At 37.2% G+C, this 17,317-nt stretch overlaps 1 protein-coding gene and 1 long non-coding RNA gene across 5 annotated transcripts; one reads left to right on the top strand and one right to left on the bottom strand.

Moving 5' to 3' along the window:
* Positions 1-1,800: 1,800 nt before the first annotated feature.
* LOC109115310 (uncharacterized) lies at positions 1,801-5,014 on the bottom strand. Of its 3 annotated transcripts, none has more exons than XR_016081322.1 (4): positions 4,870-5,014; positions 4,116-4,576; positions 3,672-3,932; positions 1,804-2,114 (listed from the first exon to the last, which is right to left on the bottom strand). It is a non-coding gene; the product is annotated as an uncharacterized LOC109115310 (long non-coding RNA). The 3 variants fall into 3 exon arrangements; XR_002023158.2 differs by having other exon boundaries at positions 4,863-4,987; XR_002023157.2 differs by lacking the exon at positions 4,870-5,014 and having other exon boundaries at positions 1,801-2,114; positions 4,116-4,851.
* Positions 5,015-8,655: 3,641 nt separating this feature from the next.
* On the top strand, positions 8,656-17,317 carry LOC104605947 (putative WD repeat-containing protein C2A9.03). 2 transcript variants are annotated; one of them, XM_010270912.2, is made up of 10 exons: positions 8,656-8,942; positions 9,461-9,605; positions 9,712-9,882; positions 10,508-10,594; positions 15,472-15,606; positions 15,698-15,808; positions 15,952-16,043; positions 16,126-16,228; positions 16,338-16,424; positions 16,536-17,317. In XM_010270912.2, the coding sequence occupies exons 2-10, from the start codon at positions 9,465-9,467 to the stop codon at positions 16,944-16,946; spliced, it is 1,338 nt and encodes a 445-aa protein (XP_010269214.1). In that variant the 5' UTR covers positions 8,656-8,942; positions 9,461-9,464; the 3' UTR covers positions 16,947-17,317. The 2 variants fall into 2 exon arrangements, with proteins under 2 accessions (XP_010269214.1, XP_010269213.1); XM_010270911.2 differs by having other exon boundaries at positions 16,123-16,228.

Raw genomic sequence — 17,317 nt, 5'->3', positions numbered from 1 at the left:
ATGATAAACAAGAGTGGAGTTCATAGTTCAATTTATGTAGCTCCTAAGAAAGAAAAGAAAACAAGAGCAAGAAGAAGGTATTTCCTATATAGAAGCCCACAAAAAGGTCAGTTTATAATACTTTTGACCTCGGGTGTCCAGGTTGTCCTACACAGAGGAAAGTTCAACAGAAGGAAACTTCATTTTTTTTTCTGTTCTACTGATTTATTTTCTTTTTTCAAGAAGACTAGTAGAATAGTCGTGCAGTGTACGGGGTATTTGATATTGAATGTAATGTTTGACTATGCTTTTACATCTCAGGCATAGATGAAAGTTCACCTTAAACTGGACACTTATGAGACTCGTGTTAGTTTAGAATGTTTACAGCCATTGGATAAGTCTGGGGAGATTTATCTTACCAAGGCTGACACTGGTGTGCTACCAAATGTTGGGGTGGCCTGTCTCAACCACCAGGGTGAGACCTAAGGCACATGCAGTGTAGGATTAATTGAATCTTTGAACCGGACCAGATTTCCAGTATTGCCCTGGACCTTGGAGATTGATGGGAAAAACTAGAAAGTTACACTTGACCCCTAGACTCGATTATGATATTACACTAGGTATCGGATTGAGCTGTCTTTGATATGCCAATTAGTGACATCCTTAGCGGGGGTCAAAACCTGGATATGTTGGAATAGTCTAAGAATTCATCTGAGTGAGTGATCATAGTGATTGAATCAACCCCTTTGTCGGACAAAGGTAATGATCGGGGATGCACTCTCTTTGATGGAAACGAAGACTACCGGCAGCCGATTTCAATCGTTGAAATTTTGTTTTGCAAAATATATTTATATATTGATATACATATATATATATTATAGTTTCCAAACATTTGCAAAAATATTTTAATTCCCGGGATCCATGTGAGTAAAGAGTGCAACACTATTCCTTGCAGCCGAGGGAGAGGTCCTCTCTTGTCGGGCAGTGTTTGATCATTATGGGTTGAGAGGTTAAGTGTAAGGCCATTGAGGGTAATACCTGATGGGCTAATCTTGCATCTGCCCACAGTCCCTGGGTGTTACAAGGTGGCTTGGCCCAGGGATCACTTAGGGTAAGTATTGGGCCCATAGAGCCCATGCGATGGGTTTCAGGGGGTGCACTGTCCATAACAGTGTATTCGGCCAGGCCTTGTAACAAAGGCTGGGCTGAACCCATGTGGCTGATGTGTAGATCAATGTTTGGGTCCCACGCCATACAAGGAAGCCCAACTGGGCAGCAACTTCTAATGGGATTAGGGTTTACCCTTATCACTTAAAGGGAATTTTGATCCAAATATGATTTGGATCAGCAACTTCTAATGGGATTAGGAGCTGATCCCTATAAGCTTATAAAAGGAGGAGGGGCGGCAGCCTTTAGAAGACATTCATATTCACATCCTCTTCAGAGCTGAAATCACAGAAGAGAGAATTCAACATCACTATGCTAAATCTCTCTTGCCGCCTCTTTCCTGCCACCTCCATATTTGCCAGTTCGATCTTCGATTCCCAGTAGGATGGAGAAAAATTTTTGAAATTCGCCCATTCTATTCTGCAAGATTCGGTGTCCCTACAATGGATATTTCATCCCTTCAAATATTACTCATACCTATGTCTCCCTAATAATAATAGGAATGAATCAATGAATACTAAAGAGTTGGGGGTTTAGTTGTTTTGGAAAGGAACATAATAATATTCCTACATTGACAATAGGTTGAGTTGTTGAACTTTTATTGTAACTTGCCATTTTGAGGGGCATCCTTAGTACTATTTTTTTATAGTAAATGAGAACGAGAATTAGGAGGTCCAAACAATAGCAAAAACATATCCAACATAAATCTAAATAACACACCAATAGCAAAAAACCAATTACATCTATAATTTTTAATATGAACATGGTTTCAACCCTTCAACAAATAATTGATCACAAAACTTCAAACACAACTATTATTTAACATGCTTATCCAAATCAGCTACTAGTTTATCGAGCTCTCTAACACAATTTTCTTGGATTTTTTTCATAGTTTGCAACGAAGTAGCTTCATCTGAATCATTGTTTGAAACAATCCATTCAAAATATTTGCATTGATTTTGTTTTTCCTACATACACAAAAATGCAAGTTAGGACAACCAATGATGATATAAATCATCTTGACAAGTATATAATATATGGATTGAAACTCATTCCTATTGTAATAACAAATACAATATAAAATTCAAAATTTATATATATTTCACTAAATTTAGTGAATCAACTACATGCAATAATTAAAAATTGAGATTTCAAGTTGGCACCATCACCCGGACTACATGCCAAAAGAAGGTCCTTTTAGGGAATTTTTGAAATTAAAATGGAGAAAATCCTGATAAATGCTCAGGTGGTAATTAATCATAAAAAAAAATACCATTAGGTGACTGATCTAGCTTAGATATGATTAACTTATATACATCAAATGGAATGTTAAGATGCAACCTGCAATGAAATGATCCTGTTGTGCATTTTCTATTGAATATAAGGATAAATTTAAACAAAGATCATTTTAGATTTTAAGAAGAAAAGTCTGCATTTTCAGATTCTAAAATGATGTAATTTTTTCTGGAACTCAACTTATATCAATTAAGCCCTCTTTGTATTCAACTTCTACATATCTATTTTTGAAAAGGTTTTAGAAATTCAATGGCCTATAACTATATCAAAAGTGAGGTGATTTGTTTTTGTTTTTGTACTTTTATATAAAGCCAATTTGCCAAAGTACATTTCTGTTTTCTAGCCTAGATTAAAATATCAAAAAAGAACATGTGCATAATTTATTAAATATTTATAGATATGAGAAATATATAATAATGATATATCAATAAACAGAATACCAATACAAAGAAAATTTGAAAATTTTATTTGTTTTTTGTAAAGCATAACAATTTTATATATTAAATAAAATATTTTCATGTATCATATATGTATATATTCTTTTAATCAACAATCAAAAATCAAAGAGGGTTTATTTGTTGGTTTCAAACTTTACCCTACCTATGAGTAAAAAATACAAAAAAAAAATAGAATATTATCGATCAACCTTTTCTCTATGTCCATGATAGGAAAAATATGATCTTTACAATAAAACATAAAATACCAAGATTCCTTATAGCTTTTACAGAAAATCAGTCCTAAACTTTTATTCATTTCTTGCATCAACAAGAACATTCATGTGGCTATACAATAGTAGAAAACCCATCATATAAAATCAAATATTGCAAATTTTTATTACGGCTATGAAGTGTGAACAATAACAAAAAAAAAAAAAAAGAAAGAAAAAAGAGAAGACAAGGAGAGAGTGAAAAGGGAATTAGGGGTCAATAACTTGATATGACTCTGTTTCTAATTTTTTGAGCAAGGTTTTAAATTTAGGTTGGACCTCTCTAGGACAATAGTTAGATTGTTCTTTGTGTAATGGCTTACTCTTGGAATCAGAATTAGTTTTTAGGTCTCTCTGTAATGGTTTGCTCACTCAACCAGATTTTATTTTCTAAGACAATAGTTAGATTTATTGTTTCTAGCCTAAGCTTTTGCAAAAACCCTGTACTATAATCATTGTGAATAACTTAGCTTCAGAAAGATTTGTGACAAAATGAGAGGGCTTGGTGTGCATGTTGACAAACCAGGTTGGATTCAGACGTTTGTGCTGCTTTTCGTTCGATGTTGGATATCGGTCGTTGGTTGTCGGAAATCAATAATCAACCGCCGGTGCCAGCTTCAACTCTTCGTTTTTAAGCTCCCCTCAGAAAGATTTGTGGCCAAAAAAAATGAGAGAGTTTGGTGTTGGAACCGGGTTGAATTCAGTCGTCAGTGTTGCTTTATGTTCGATGTCGGATGTCCGTTGTTGGAAATTTATCGTTGGTCGTCGGCACCAGCTTCAACTCCTAATTTTTCACATTAAGTTTAAAAAGGATTTTGTCACTTTAGAAAAATAACGGGGCATAGGGAAGAAGAGGAAGTGGGGTTATTTATTTATTTATTTTTAATTAATTAAAAATAAATATTAAAAGTAACAGAGGTAGGAGCTTCTCTTCCGATAACTTTAAACATTAAAGTGGGGTGCTTACGTGTTACAACGAGGTTGGATGACCAGCGCGCGTTGTAAATTCTTGTCTTCAGCTCATCCGGACCCATATATACAATAATAGGATCACAAAGAGTAAAATAGCATTCTAGCAGATTTATCATCCAAAATCACCTCAACCCAAAACCTTGATTCCCTTCACCCACAATCCTCTCGACTCCTCTCATTTCATTACTTCTCTCCTCTCCGTCAAAAATTCTTTTCTCCTCCTCGTGCAAATAGAAACAGCAGGCCCAACTATATTGCAAGCAAGCACACACCATGAACGCATAAGACCTGCCAAACCAGACTCTGAGATCGTCTTTCAAGGGAAAGGAAGCCCACAAGTTCATAGCGAAGCTTTCCGTCTACATAAAATTTGAATAATCATCCTCATTTCCGTCTATAGAACAGCCCTCTGAAAATCTCCCCATCAAGTTCATTGTGAAACTTTCCAGATTGACTCTACAATTGATTAGAAGGGATTTAAAAGAAAATTAATAGCAGCCAATACTAAAAGCAAAAATCAAATCAAGCAGATGAGCATAAATCAAGAAACAAAACTGGATTTTTTTTTTGATAGAAACGACAGCTAAGAATAAAAATAAAAAATGATGTAATAATGTGTTCTTATGTTTCTCCATAAATAGAATGGAATCAATCCCATTAAACAGTTTTGCCTCCACCAAAAATCAACTATACTACCCAAAAAAAAGAGAAAACAAAAAGAGATAGAGCGGGGCATGCCAACCGAATACCCTTCACTAGGAACCAGAGAAAGAGTTCCTCAGCGGATATGCTAGAAAGAGCTTCGGTGTTTCATTAGCACTCTTTCTTCATTGGATTATTTTCTAAACTGTTGAAAAGCAAAAAGGTGGGCCAGTTGGTGGCTCACCTAATTTGCAATCGGTGGCCCATTGAGCTGAGTCCATCATTTATTCGGTGGTATACTATTTGCAAACCACCGGTTATGGTTTGCTTAACCATGAAGAAAATTTTCATAAATGCCCATTATACCCGTCAACTCAAGTATAAATAGGGGTCCCTATTTAGAGCTTCCATTCTACATTTCATTTCAGTGTTAGTATATACAGTGTGTTGAGAGGAGTATTGAGTGTCGGGTACATGTGTGATTCTGGTGAGGCCATTTTGTATTTTCTCCTGTTTATAGTAAGAAGGAAGCTTTAAGTTGTTGCCCGTGGACGTAGGTAATTTTGGCCGAACCACGTAAATCTGGTGTTCTCTCTTATTTCTTTCTTTATTGCTATTTGTTTTTGTTCTGTTTCTGTGCACGTACAGATTACATTATTTTCGCTGTGCAATTCCAACAATTGGTATCAGAGTTGGGCCGATTTTGCTCTGCTTTGGGTTGCTGACAATCTTTTCAAAGGGAGTCCCTTCTTATTGCAATTCCAACACTTGAGTCCTTTCTTGTTGCCTCTTGACTTGGATCTCGTTTGATTTCTAGTAGAGCCATTTCTCTCATTTGATCTACCTCGTACCATCATTGCGTCACCTGAAGAATTCTCACTAACTTTTTTACGAGATTCTTTCGTAAGCAACATAGAAGTAGTAGATTCTAATGATAGATCTTTAGTATTGCTCAAATTCATTATCAAACTATCCCAAGAGTCTGGCATAGAGCAAAACAAAAGAGCAACATTTTCTTCGTCATCAATACGTACCTCTACAGTTGCTAATTTACTTACTAGAGCGTTGAACTCATTCAAGTGTACTTGCAAAGAGGTAAGACGGGGCACCTTCGAAAAGATTGTCGGCAACCCAAAGCAGAGCAAAATCGGCTCAACTTTGATACCAATTGTTGGAACTGCACAATAGAAATAATATAATCTGTACGTGCACAGAAACAGAACAAAAGAAGATAACAATAAAAAAAAGAAAGAAGAGAGAACACTAGATTTACGTGGTTCGGCCAAAATTGCTTACGTCCACAGGCAGCAACTCAGAGCTTCCTTCTGCGATGTTTCTCTGGGACTTGAAGCCACATAGCAATAGATGATCGACAACTATTCTCGAGAGGGTTTTTCACTATGAAAATTGTCTTCAAGTGGGAGAATGTTGAAAAGTAAAATGGTGGGATAGTTGGTGGCTCACCGAATTTGCAATTGGTGGCCCACCAAGCTGAGCCCACCATTTATTCGATGGCACACCATTTGCAAACCACCGGTTATGGTTTGCTTAACCATGAAGAAAATTTTCATAAATGCCCATTATACCCCTCAGCTCAAGTATAAATAGGGGTCCCTCCTATGTTATTTCTAATTTCATTCTCTATTTCATTTCAATGTATAATGTATACAGTGTGTTGAGAGGAGTATTGAGTTGGGTACATGTGTGATTCCAGTGAAGTCATTTTATATTTTCTCCTGCTTATAGTAAGAAGGAAGCTTCGAGTTGCTGCCCGTGGATGTAGGCAATTTTGGCCGAACCACGTAAATCTGGTGTTCTCTCTTCTTTTTTTCTTTATTGCTATCTGCTTTTGTTCTGTTTCTGTGCATGTACAAATTACATTATATTCGCTGTGCAATTCCAACATAAACTAATCATTTGGCACAGATCGATTCGGCTCTGAAGTAATCTCAGCAGAACACAAGAATAAAGAAAGAGAAAATAGGATGCAGGTAGGAATCTCTCGGGTTTGTGACACTCGCGAGCAACCCCAAAAAACCATTCTCTCTCTCTCCCCCCTCCACTGATGCTAATGCCACCGGAGAAAAACTCGTCACTTCTTTCTGGATCTAATTAATCGCTATGACGAAAACTTTGATGTTTTCCAGCTAACGCCACCAATGTTAGGGTTCTTTGTAGGGTGTAAAAGTTTGCAACTTCTTTATGTGTCTGAATAGGCCTTTGGGATCGAACAATGCAATTAGGGTTAGAAGAGGAAGAAGATGATACATTCATCAGGAGTGATTTTTATGTGAGACAGACGAAGGATAATATTAGGTTTTAAAAAAACTTTTATACATCATGTAGTATTACGTATGTATAAAATTTAACAAATATTAACCGATATTAACGATAAGCGCATATAATTAGTAAATTGTCAGAAACAATAAAAACAAAAATAGGATAAATGAATAGTTAAACGATAAGAATACAGTTTATCAATTCATTAAATAATAAAGGTAATAGGAGTGTTTAATTTCATTATCATTTATTTGAAAAACGTGTTTTATACAACATGCATATTGAAAAAGAAACTGTAGAAAAATATTCTTCTAACATTTTTTTAACACCATTGAAACGCCATTGCACCAATAAACTTAAAATTCGACAACCTTCAAGGGGCCAAAACCCAAACCGAAGGAGGCTTGTGGGTGTGGTGGCCGGTGGGGACTGGGGACGGGTTCCCGCTCGACCGACCTAAAGAAAGTGGATGCGGATGGTGGTTCAATGTTACCAATTCCAACTAATCCCAGTTCAATAAGAGACGGGATCTGCTACTCACAAATGGGCGCCTTACATGTATATCTACCATGCATTAAAAACATCTCCCGTAAATAATAATTGATAATTTTACGAGAAATATTTTCAATACATGGTAGGATGTGTGTGTGAGGCATCAGATGTGAGGAGCAGATCCGGTCTCGTTCAACAAATGCAAATGCCATCGATCTGTCTCGGGAACAGTGTGAGAGAAAAGATTGACCAGATGTCTAGAGCCCAGAGGGCGTTGGAGACCACGTGGACTTCTCCAAGAAACGAGATCGGATCAATTCCTTACACCTGGCGCCTCACAGGCGTCTTACACGCACATCCTATCATGGATTGAAACATCTTTTATACTTATTTATTATTATTCACAGAGATGTTCCCAATGCACGGTGGATGTGCCTGTGAGGCGGGGCAGACTGGAATTTGTTATACGCGCCCTAAAAGCCAACCACGTGGACTTCCGCCTTGTAACCAATGACATGCAGTTCGACAAGCGGCTCGCTAATGGGATCTGCCGGCTGCCCCTATACATATCCTGCCGAAGAGGTTACGTCCAGCCAGCTGGCAGTACGGACCATTTCGTGGTTGTCAGTCACTGGTTAGGCGGTTACCTGGTAGGCGGTTGTTTCCTAATTGTCCACCTGGCGCTCCCACCATTTCCACTAAGACTAATACAATGGTATTCCAGTAAATACGGTTTCGTTAATTAATTTGGCCCTTCACTCCTTCAATTTCTGTGGTTTCAGTAACTACGACAGACAACAGTACTGGCGAGTGGCGACCACTGGTTTGCTGTGAAGAGAGAGAGAGCATGGCGATAATACGAGATCGGATTTACTCTTAACACAGGGCGCCGCACTCGCGCCTCACACGCACATCGTACCATATATTAGGAGCATCTTCCGTACTTATAAATTATTATTCAGTGAATGTGCAGATTCCGTTCTCGATAATACAGCGATAGTCGGTAAACTCAAGGTAGATAGCCCAACAGATAGTCGGGTTCTAATCCAATAGGGCCCCACCAAGAACTACAGGGCATTTCCTATTACTCTATAAATATGACATCTGGAATCATCATCTCTTGCTCTTTTGGCGAGCTCTACAGACTTCGTTTGTTTACTGTGTTCTTTGTTCATTTTTGAAGCGAAAAAAAAAATTGTATTCTTCGTTCTTTTCTCTAAATAATTCATATTGTGTAGCGCGTGCTGTTCTCGTGATCTTCATCGCCGGTCGCTTTAGCTTTCCTCACTCTGTTGTTCTTTGTCTGTTACTCACCTGTTTAATACTCTTACATTCCTCAATCCTTCCCTTTGAGATCTGCCTTTTTTCTTAATTCTGTTTCTCGATCTTCTTCTTTCAAGATTCGGAGGTGAGTTATAGTTCTTTGTTCATGTTTTTCTTTTCATTCGTTGCTTTCATCATTTTAATTAATTGTGCTTGGTGCTAATTCGTTGTTCGAGTTATGCCCTTGCTTATTTTCTGGTCGGTGCTTTTTTATTTTGAGAAAGCGGTGCTAGGGAATTCTTTGTTCAATTTTTTTTCCCGTTTTCCTGCTTTGGTTATGTTGTACGATTGTCTGGTTTCATCTGTTACGATTCGGGATGAATCAATAGTTGTGTTCCGCCCGATGTTGATTATATGATCTTTTCTTCTAATTTATTCGTTTTGTTATTAATACTGTTTCTGATTTTTTGATTGAATCCTCTGTTTACAGGCTTGCCTTTTTCTTTTGTTTTTTTTTTTTTCATTTCTTTCTTTACCTTGTGTGTTTGAGAAATGCTCATTTTTTCGCTCATTGTTTTTCTTATTTTCTCTTTCATTTGGACTCAACGGTTCACGTAAAGGTTATTCTACTATTGCCCACTAAAGTCTATCTGAATTATATAGGCTAATGGCTCGGTACCAGAACGACGAGCTTGAATACATGGTTGATGATTACTATAACTTGACTGATTTCGAGGATGATCCTTTTGAAGAAACTCAGCAAAATAGAAATGGAGAAGATTCAGATTTTGAAGACGATTTTGACATGGTGTGTTTAGAGGATTGTAATTGGCTCTTTACTAAATTTATTCGACCTTGGAGCCGAAGTAATTGATTTGATTTGGGCTTTGGCTCTGTTTTTTATCTTGTTTCAGAATAATAAGCCAAAGACCGATACTTCGGCTCTTGAGGCTCGAAATGGAAAGGATATTCAGGGAATTCCATGGGAGAGGATGAACTTTACGAGGGATAAGTACCGAGAGACGAGATTGAAGCAGTACAAAAATTTCGAGAGCCTCTCCCACCCTCGCGAAGAGATCGCAAAGGCAAGCTTCTATTCCCCTGTTTAAGACAATCGTCAATAATTAATTAGTTGTCTTTGAAAATAGTCTTGTGCCCCGGTGTTGATGCAAGCCTTTTTGTTTCTTTTCATAGAAAAAAAAGCTATTGGTTGATTTTGCATTAGACCGCGAATTGGTTATTAGTTGAGAAGTCGATGAATTGTTTAACCATGTTCCTGTGATTTCAAGTATTGGTAGGCTTTTACTGTCGTCGTTTATTACTGTAGTTGTTGACGTGTCCTGTGATTTCAAGTATTGGTAAGGAAAAAATATATATTTTTCCTGCTCATCGCGTGGTTTTTCTGTGCACATATTTTTAAACACAGACGAAAATTCTGTGGCCAAAGGCTGGTGCTTATAGATTACATGCATATAAACCAAGCCTTTCCAGTCCCCGTTTTTCCCCTTTTTTTCATTTTTGAATAAACAAAGTTTATTATTTCAAGCTACTGCGGCATGGGTATAACCTTGTCTGTATTTCGGCCTTATCAGTACAATTTTTTACCCCCCCCCCCCCATTTATATCTTTCCTCTTACTTATGTCGTTCTGACCACAGTGGTTGGGAATATATATATGTAATGTTCGTTGCTGAACAAATTCTATCAACAGGAATACACGAAAGTAGAGAAGGGGGGCACCTTTTATGATTTCCAATTCAATACAAGGCTTGTCAAATCAACAATTGTGCATTTTCAGGTAGAGATCTTGCCCAGTCACTCTATCACTGTTCTAATCTTTTAATTTTCTTTCAATTATATGACGTTCCTAATTTTTCCAAGGTCAAAACATTCCATCATCTCTACAATTGAAATGGATTTATATTTTCTTTCTGATTAAAACGCATTCCTAATTTTTCCAAGGTCAAAGCATTCCATCATCTCTACAATTGCAAGTATTATTTGAACTGCATTTTGTTCTTTCTGATTTCAAAATAACCCAGCAGGTTGCTTCATTTTCTTAATTCTTATGGAGCAGTATGTTCGGATTTTATGTGATTTAAAAGGGCAAGTGCTTCAAAATATTTTTAATGGTCTTACCAACGTAATGATGCTAGTTTTCTTTCAGTGGTTCTGTTTTTGAAGCTTATACTATATGTTGTTTATTTATTTCTTTGTTATTTTTTTTTCTGCCCAACTTCTCAAAAAATTGTTTGTTTGAAGGCCTTAGCTGTTTACTTGCTATCTAAGCTTATCGGTCGTCATTATTAATTATTGAGGTGCCATCTCATACCTATTATTGCATTGAGTGAAAATCATGGTAGGAATTAATATGTAGTGTTGACAAAGTTTCTCATTCTCTGTTTTAATTTGTTGCACCAAAAATTCTGTATGAAACTTGGATTGGAGTAGTGCCATCTCCTTGTCTCTAGTAGGTCTGGGACGAGCTTAGAAGCTCATATATAGCTGATAAAGTAACGGTTAAGGTGTATTTCTGACATTAAAAGTAGTCTTTAATGTTTCAATATGCAGTTTACTATGCACATATCATTAGTGTTGTAGTTTTGCAGGTCCTCAATACATATTATTTTAATGCTTTATGGAAATATAGACTTGTGCATGTTGATTTCTCTCCCTAAGCTTCATTGTCATTCCGGGGAAGGTATGGATTCATGGTTGAAATCTTTCTGTTAGATCTAGTAGATGCTATTGATTCATTTGGATGTACATGTATTACTGCTAACTGAAATGTGATTGTATTTCAGATTAAATTGTGTTCCAGTAAAGTCATTGTTGCTAAAATTGATCTTGAATATCAGTAAAGCAGAAAAAAAGTTACATTGTGTTGCAGTTCATGTTGTTTTACAGTTTTGCATATGTTTATTATTTATGTTACTCTTCAGTTGTGTCTGGAAGTTCGCATCTGCTTGCTTGTAATTATAATTAACAGTTCCTTCAATAGTGTTCTGTTGCTGACATGCTTTTGAGAGTTCATGGGGATATCCAGTTGTTAGCTTGGTGTCTGGTTCAACTGGACCATTTGTGCAGATGGCATCTCAGTGTGCAGATCCTGTTTATGGTTGCTACCTGTAGATGCTGACTCATCACGAACATCATCTACTGTGGTTGATATATGGTATTACTGAGAAGTGAGCTTTAGAGAATTGATAGGATAACAACCTTTTATAGGGGAAATCCACATGGATGAACGGACTACTTAGACTGAGATGCTAAGATACCAAATACGGTCAAAGACGCAGTAAGTTGGGCAAATGACATAGCTTCCTCTTAAATCTCACATCGTCTTTTTTCCAAGGATATCTCCATTAAAATGTTGATGCCTTGTCCTGTAATTTTGATCTCATTATGCTGTTGTTCTCATTTGATATGTTAGTATCTTGTTTTAGTTTAGCTAATTATTAGAGAGTAGGAGTTGTTTGACCACCGTAGATTCCTTATGCCCAACTCCATAGGGTTTATTGAATGACCATATATAATTGTACTCCATAGGGTTTAATAAATAATGACCTTATATGATTGTACTATGTTAGTTTCTAAATTCCAAAATGCATAAAAAACTATTGCAAAATAATAATATGTAGAAGGATACGGTTAATCAATATCCAGCAATCCCCTTTCGGAGATTTTAATTGATTTTGAACACTGGGACAAAATCAGCATTTGTGTATTTTGCTGATGATTTTAATCTAAGCATTAAGACTCTTCTTAGGAATGAACAATAACTTGGTGCTTCAAACTTTGAGAGGAGTAAGCAATAGCTTGGTGTTCCAGACCTTTGAACCTTTTAAAGGGATAAGTCAAACCAAGTGTTTTGTCTCCTTGCATTTTTCATCTCTACATGTCAATTGTGACTTAGTGTAGAATATCTGGTCTAATTGGTTGATGCATGGTCTTTACATTTTATTCTGAGAAAGTTGACTTGCCTGTTGTTTTTAGTCTTAGTGCTGGTTTTTGGTTCATTTATTTGTCATATGATTGATGGTTTTCTTTATTTGAGATATCCAGTGTTCAAGGGGCTTATGGTGTGACTAGGTTGACAATGCATGTATCTTACAAACTGATAAAAAGCAATGCATGCGCCCTTAACCTAAAATTCATCTTCATCTGTAGGAAATCAAGCTTTGTAAGTATCTACTGTATTTGTGTTGTGTAATATGGAGTGATGCTTGTCTTTCTACCTCTTCTGTCAATGTTATAACTGAAAGTTGGTAGTTAAGATTTAGTTCCTCGATGTTTTCATGGTATGTGAAAGTGTTCTAAGGTTATCAGTTTACTGGTTTTGAGGCTTCAGACCTTTGGCTGTGATGTGAATACTTCCTTTTTTACCACTTTCACATAATGTTTGTGGTGGTTATAATCCTAATCTTCTGTGATTTGAGAGATGTCCATTTGTTTACATTGTTACCACTGTCTGTTTGTTGTGTTTTAACCCATCCTCTGTGACGTTTAGGAGGACTTGCTATTTTATCTTTATCTCAGCATTAAAAGCAGGGTGGGACTTCTCTCTGAGCAGCTGATGGATGAGGCGACCCTGTCCATATGGTATGATGGGAAAATATTTGAGTATTTAAGTGGCGTCTCTAGAAATTCATGTACCCAAGTATTATTGATGCTTCTGGGTCATGAAGGGATCTAAACTAGCATTCTGGTTCACTGATTCGCATATTGGTGTTACCATAGTGGTCTTGATGCATTTTGAAGCCTAAATGTTCCTATTTTATTAAATAATAATAGCACTTGTTATGCTTATTGTATAGGATGTACTCTTTTAGACAAAATTTATCATGTGCCTTTGAGAATTTCATTTTACATATGCTGGTTTTTTGACATATCTACATGAATGGTTTATTATGGAAAATTATTGGTCTATCTTGATGTTGGGAGCGCTTTGATTTGTAGTGGGTCCAAGGAACATTAAGCACTTAGATGATGAGTTGAGCACTTAATGAATGGAATCTTTAGGTATTTTTAATTGCATTTTGCGTTATATCATGCCTATTGAGGAAAACCAAGAGAAAGACCAAGCATTAGCTTTGTTGGGCATGTTTGATGACCTAGTGAGTACTGAATACCATATTTCTTGCATGGTTATATGCATAAAGTGTATTCTTTGTTTGGAGTCATCTCAGTTTGTTAATGGCAATGTTTGTCTGTAATAGTTCAGACTTTTGACAATAAATAACAGTTGGCTTCAATACACTGAAACTAGTACCATGAAAACCTTACGGATAAAATTCTTAACTGTGATGTGTATCAAGTTAAAAATAGCATGTACGCCCATTTTTCCCTGGGTGAGCTTTGACAAGTGTCCAATGGGTGCCTAATATAAACTTTGGTTTAGATCAAAAGTTCTATCAATGTTCTCAATGTTCACAACCTCTGTTTTATGTTGGTTATCATTTCTGGTATTAACACTCAAAAAGTGGTTAATACGTGTGCTTTAGATCTTCTGTTTACTGCAGCACTCTTGTTAGCTAGGATTGATGTTGTATCTTAGTTTTTCAAGTGCTACCGTTACATGCAAATGACATTGCTAAAATAATGACATTACTACCTGTCCTAGAGCTTTTTTTGATGTAGAAAATCCATCATTTGGACTTGAGATTTTACTATGAATTGTAGAGAAAAAAATGACTGGAAATTACCAACGAAAGTTCCTATTTGGAATTCTTCCATCTTGGTATCAAATTGATGAAAATTTTGATTCAGGGGTTAATGAATGAATGTGATAAGGTGACTTCTTGTGAATCCCAAAGATGGTGTACACAATAATGTAGTTGGATGGTGCAGTTGACGGATTGTTGGTAAATGGTAATTTTTATATGGTTTCTGAAATGCCTACCCTCCATGTGGTTTTGAAGGAAGTTTGTGTAGGCCTAGCTCTGGTGCCTGGTACCATATGGTTTTTGGTTAGGTTCTTGAGAATATTGCTATATTGTCAATGATAAAATTATAATTCGTCTCTTCAACTCCATACTGTTACTCTGTCTGGTGGTTTCCACGACTCCAACTCTAGAAACTGTTGTTGATTAACTTGCATTTCCTTGTTCAGCCTGCCGTTGTCCCTGTATTCCTTAGTTGGTATGTTGGTATCCTGTCTAGAATTGCATGGACTCAGCTTCTCTGTTCATCATTATCTGGCTGCCACCTAAGAGATTTACTATTCTGATTCCAAGATGTTTAAAGAATGTAAATGAGTTGACTTCTTGTTTAGGATCGCAGTCGGTATGTGTCAATATGCTCACATTCCTCTTCTGTGTGTTGTAATCTTGTAACTACCCGATGGATTCAGTATCTTGTTTCCAAGATATCTAAAAAGATCTTTTTTTTTGGGGGGGGGGGGGTGGGGGGGAATGAAATCATGCTTGTCAATTAGTTTCTAAATGGATCTAACAATATAAAGATGGAAGGCTATAGAAGCTGTTGAACCCCCGTTATGGTAGATATGATTTTGTGTTTATTATGTAAAAGATAAAACGCAGTAAAATTTATGGATTAGGATACCGCTATTATATATTTAAAATGGAAATTCACAGTAGGTCTAATGCTATCAATCGAATGTTTTAACCTGTCGTCTTATGTTGAATCATTGGTAACGTGCTTGTCATTTTGTAGCTAAGGAATCTGTTGTGGGCAACATCAAAGCACGATGTATACTTGATGCAAAACTACTCCGTCATGCATTGGTCTTCCCTGCTTCGGAGGGGGAAAGAAGTACTCAATGTGGCTGGTCCAATTATGCCTACCGTGGTAAGAAATAACGTCTGGTTTAACTCGTTAATTCTTTACTGTTGTTTTTTCCATCATCAAAGAAGCAGGCTGATCCTTGGTTCTTATGCAGAAACGGTCAGGTTCTTTGGCTCAACCTCTCTCAAGGGTGCAGATCAGCACCATGTCTGTCAAAGACAACTTAATGGTGGCAGGAGGTTTCCAAGGGGAACTTATTTGTAAGGTATGACAATGATATCAACATGGCTTAACACCTCTAATAGGTTACTTTACTTGCCGGGAAAAGAAGTGAAACATCAGTTTTCTCATGCACTCTTATTTTAAGCAATACTTGCTTGTTCTGATGTGTTCTCATTTCTCGGTCAGTATCTGAATCGACCAGGAGTGGCCTTTTGCACCAAAGTAACCACTGATGAGAATGCAATCACCAATGCTGTGGACATCTACCGGAGTTGCAAGTAAGCATATCTATCCTAGCTTGAAGTAAGAAATTTCCTCTATCAGTGAAGGCCTTATCTAACCAATCCATATATGCAGTAGCTCTACTAGACTGATGACTGCAAACAACGACGCCCAAGTGAGAGTGTTTGATACAGAAAACTTCGCTTGCCTAAGCCGTTTCACCTTCTCTTGGTCTGTAAATGTACGTGGCCACCTAAAACAATCTTATTTGTCATTTATTCTGGGTACGAGTTTCAATGTCTTCACTGTTTCTCACAGACGACTTATGGTTCTTCCTGCTTGATTTGCAGAACACATCGGTTAGTCCTGATGGTAAGCTATTTGCTGTTCTTGGGGATAGTGCAGATTGCTTCATTGCGGATGCACAATCTGGGAAAGTAAGTTGCAAATTTTCAACTAGTTCACATTCGCAGCATTGTTATCTATCTTCATGAATCCAATTGAGTGATGTTTTAAACCTGCTTATACTGATACCTGGATAATTGCAGGTGGTCAGCAACCTCAAAGGGCACTTGGACTATTCTTTTGCATCGGCATGGCACCCTGATGGTCGGATACTTGCCACCGGGAACCAAGACACAACATGCAGACTCTGGGATGTGAGAAATCTCTCCAAATCCCTGGAAGTGCTCAAGGGGAGGATGGGAGCAATAAGGGCTGTGAAGTTCACCCTAGATGGACGGTTCATGGCGATGGCCGAGCCTGCCGATTTTGTTCACATATATGATGTACGATCTGGGTATAGCAAAGCACAGGAGATAGATATGTTTGGAGAGATTGCTGGGATATCATTCAGCCCCGACACGGAGGCTCTCTTTGTTGGGGTAGCAGATCGAACTTATGGCAGCTTATTGGAGTTCAACAGGAGGCATTGCGACCCACATCTGTATTGCATCTGATCAAACTGCCTGAGTTTGATGGATGTGGGCGAGTTGTACATACGTTATACGTAGGGGGATGGACCAAGCTGATGATCAAAGCGCCGGTCCATGTTAGCCGCTGTTCTATCGACAAGATTGGATTGCGGGAATACTACTGTCCTATTCTCGTTGAAACGGTAGAAATTAGAAAATCTAAATTACAGAGGTTGCATTACTTGCATTTGCATGTTTAATTGTTTCAGATGAAGATTTTATCCCCTATATCCATTTCTTGTAGAGGGGTTTAGTGGGTCTTGGGGGAAGAAAGAAGGAAAATTTGTCTATTTAAATTGTAAAGCTCTCGGTGATAGCTGTTCATATGGAAAAATACAAATATTTCTTTCGGTTCA

This window comes from Nelumbo nucifera, chromosome 1 (genome assembly GCF_055504915.1).
Source record: "Nelumbo nucifera cultivar China Antique chromosome 1, China Antique-T2T, whole genome shotgun sequence".
Lineage (NCBI taxonomy): Eukaryota > Viridiplantae > Streptophyta > Magnoliopsida > Proteales > Nelumbonaceae > Nelumbo > Nelumbo nucifera.
This window is presented reverse-complemented; position numbering and strand designations above follow the sequence as displayed.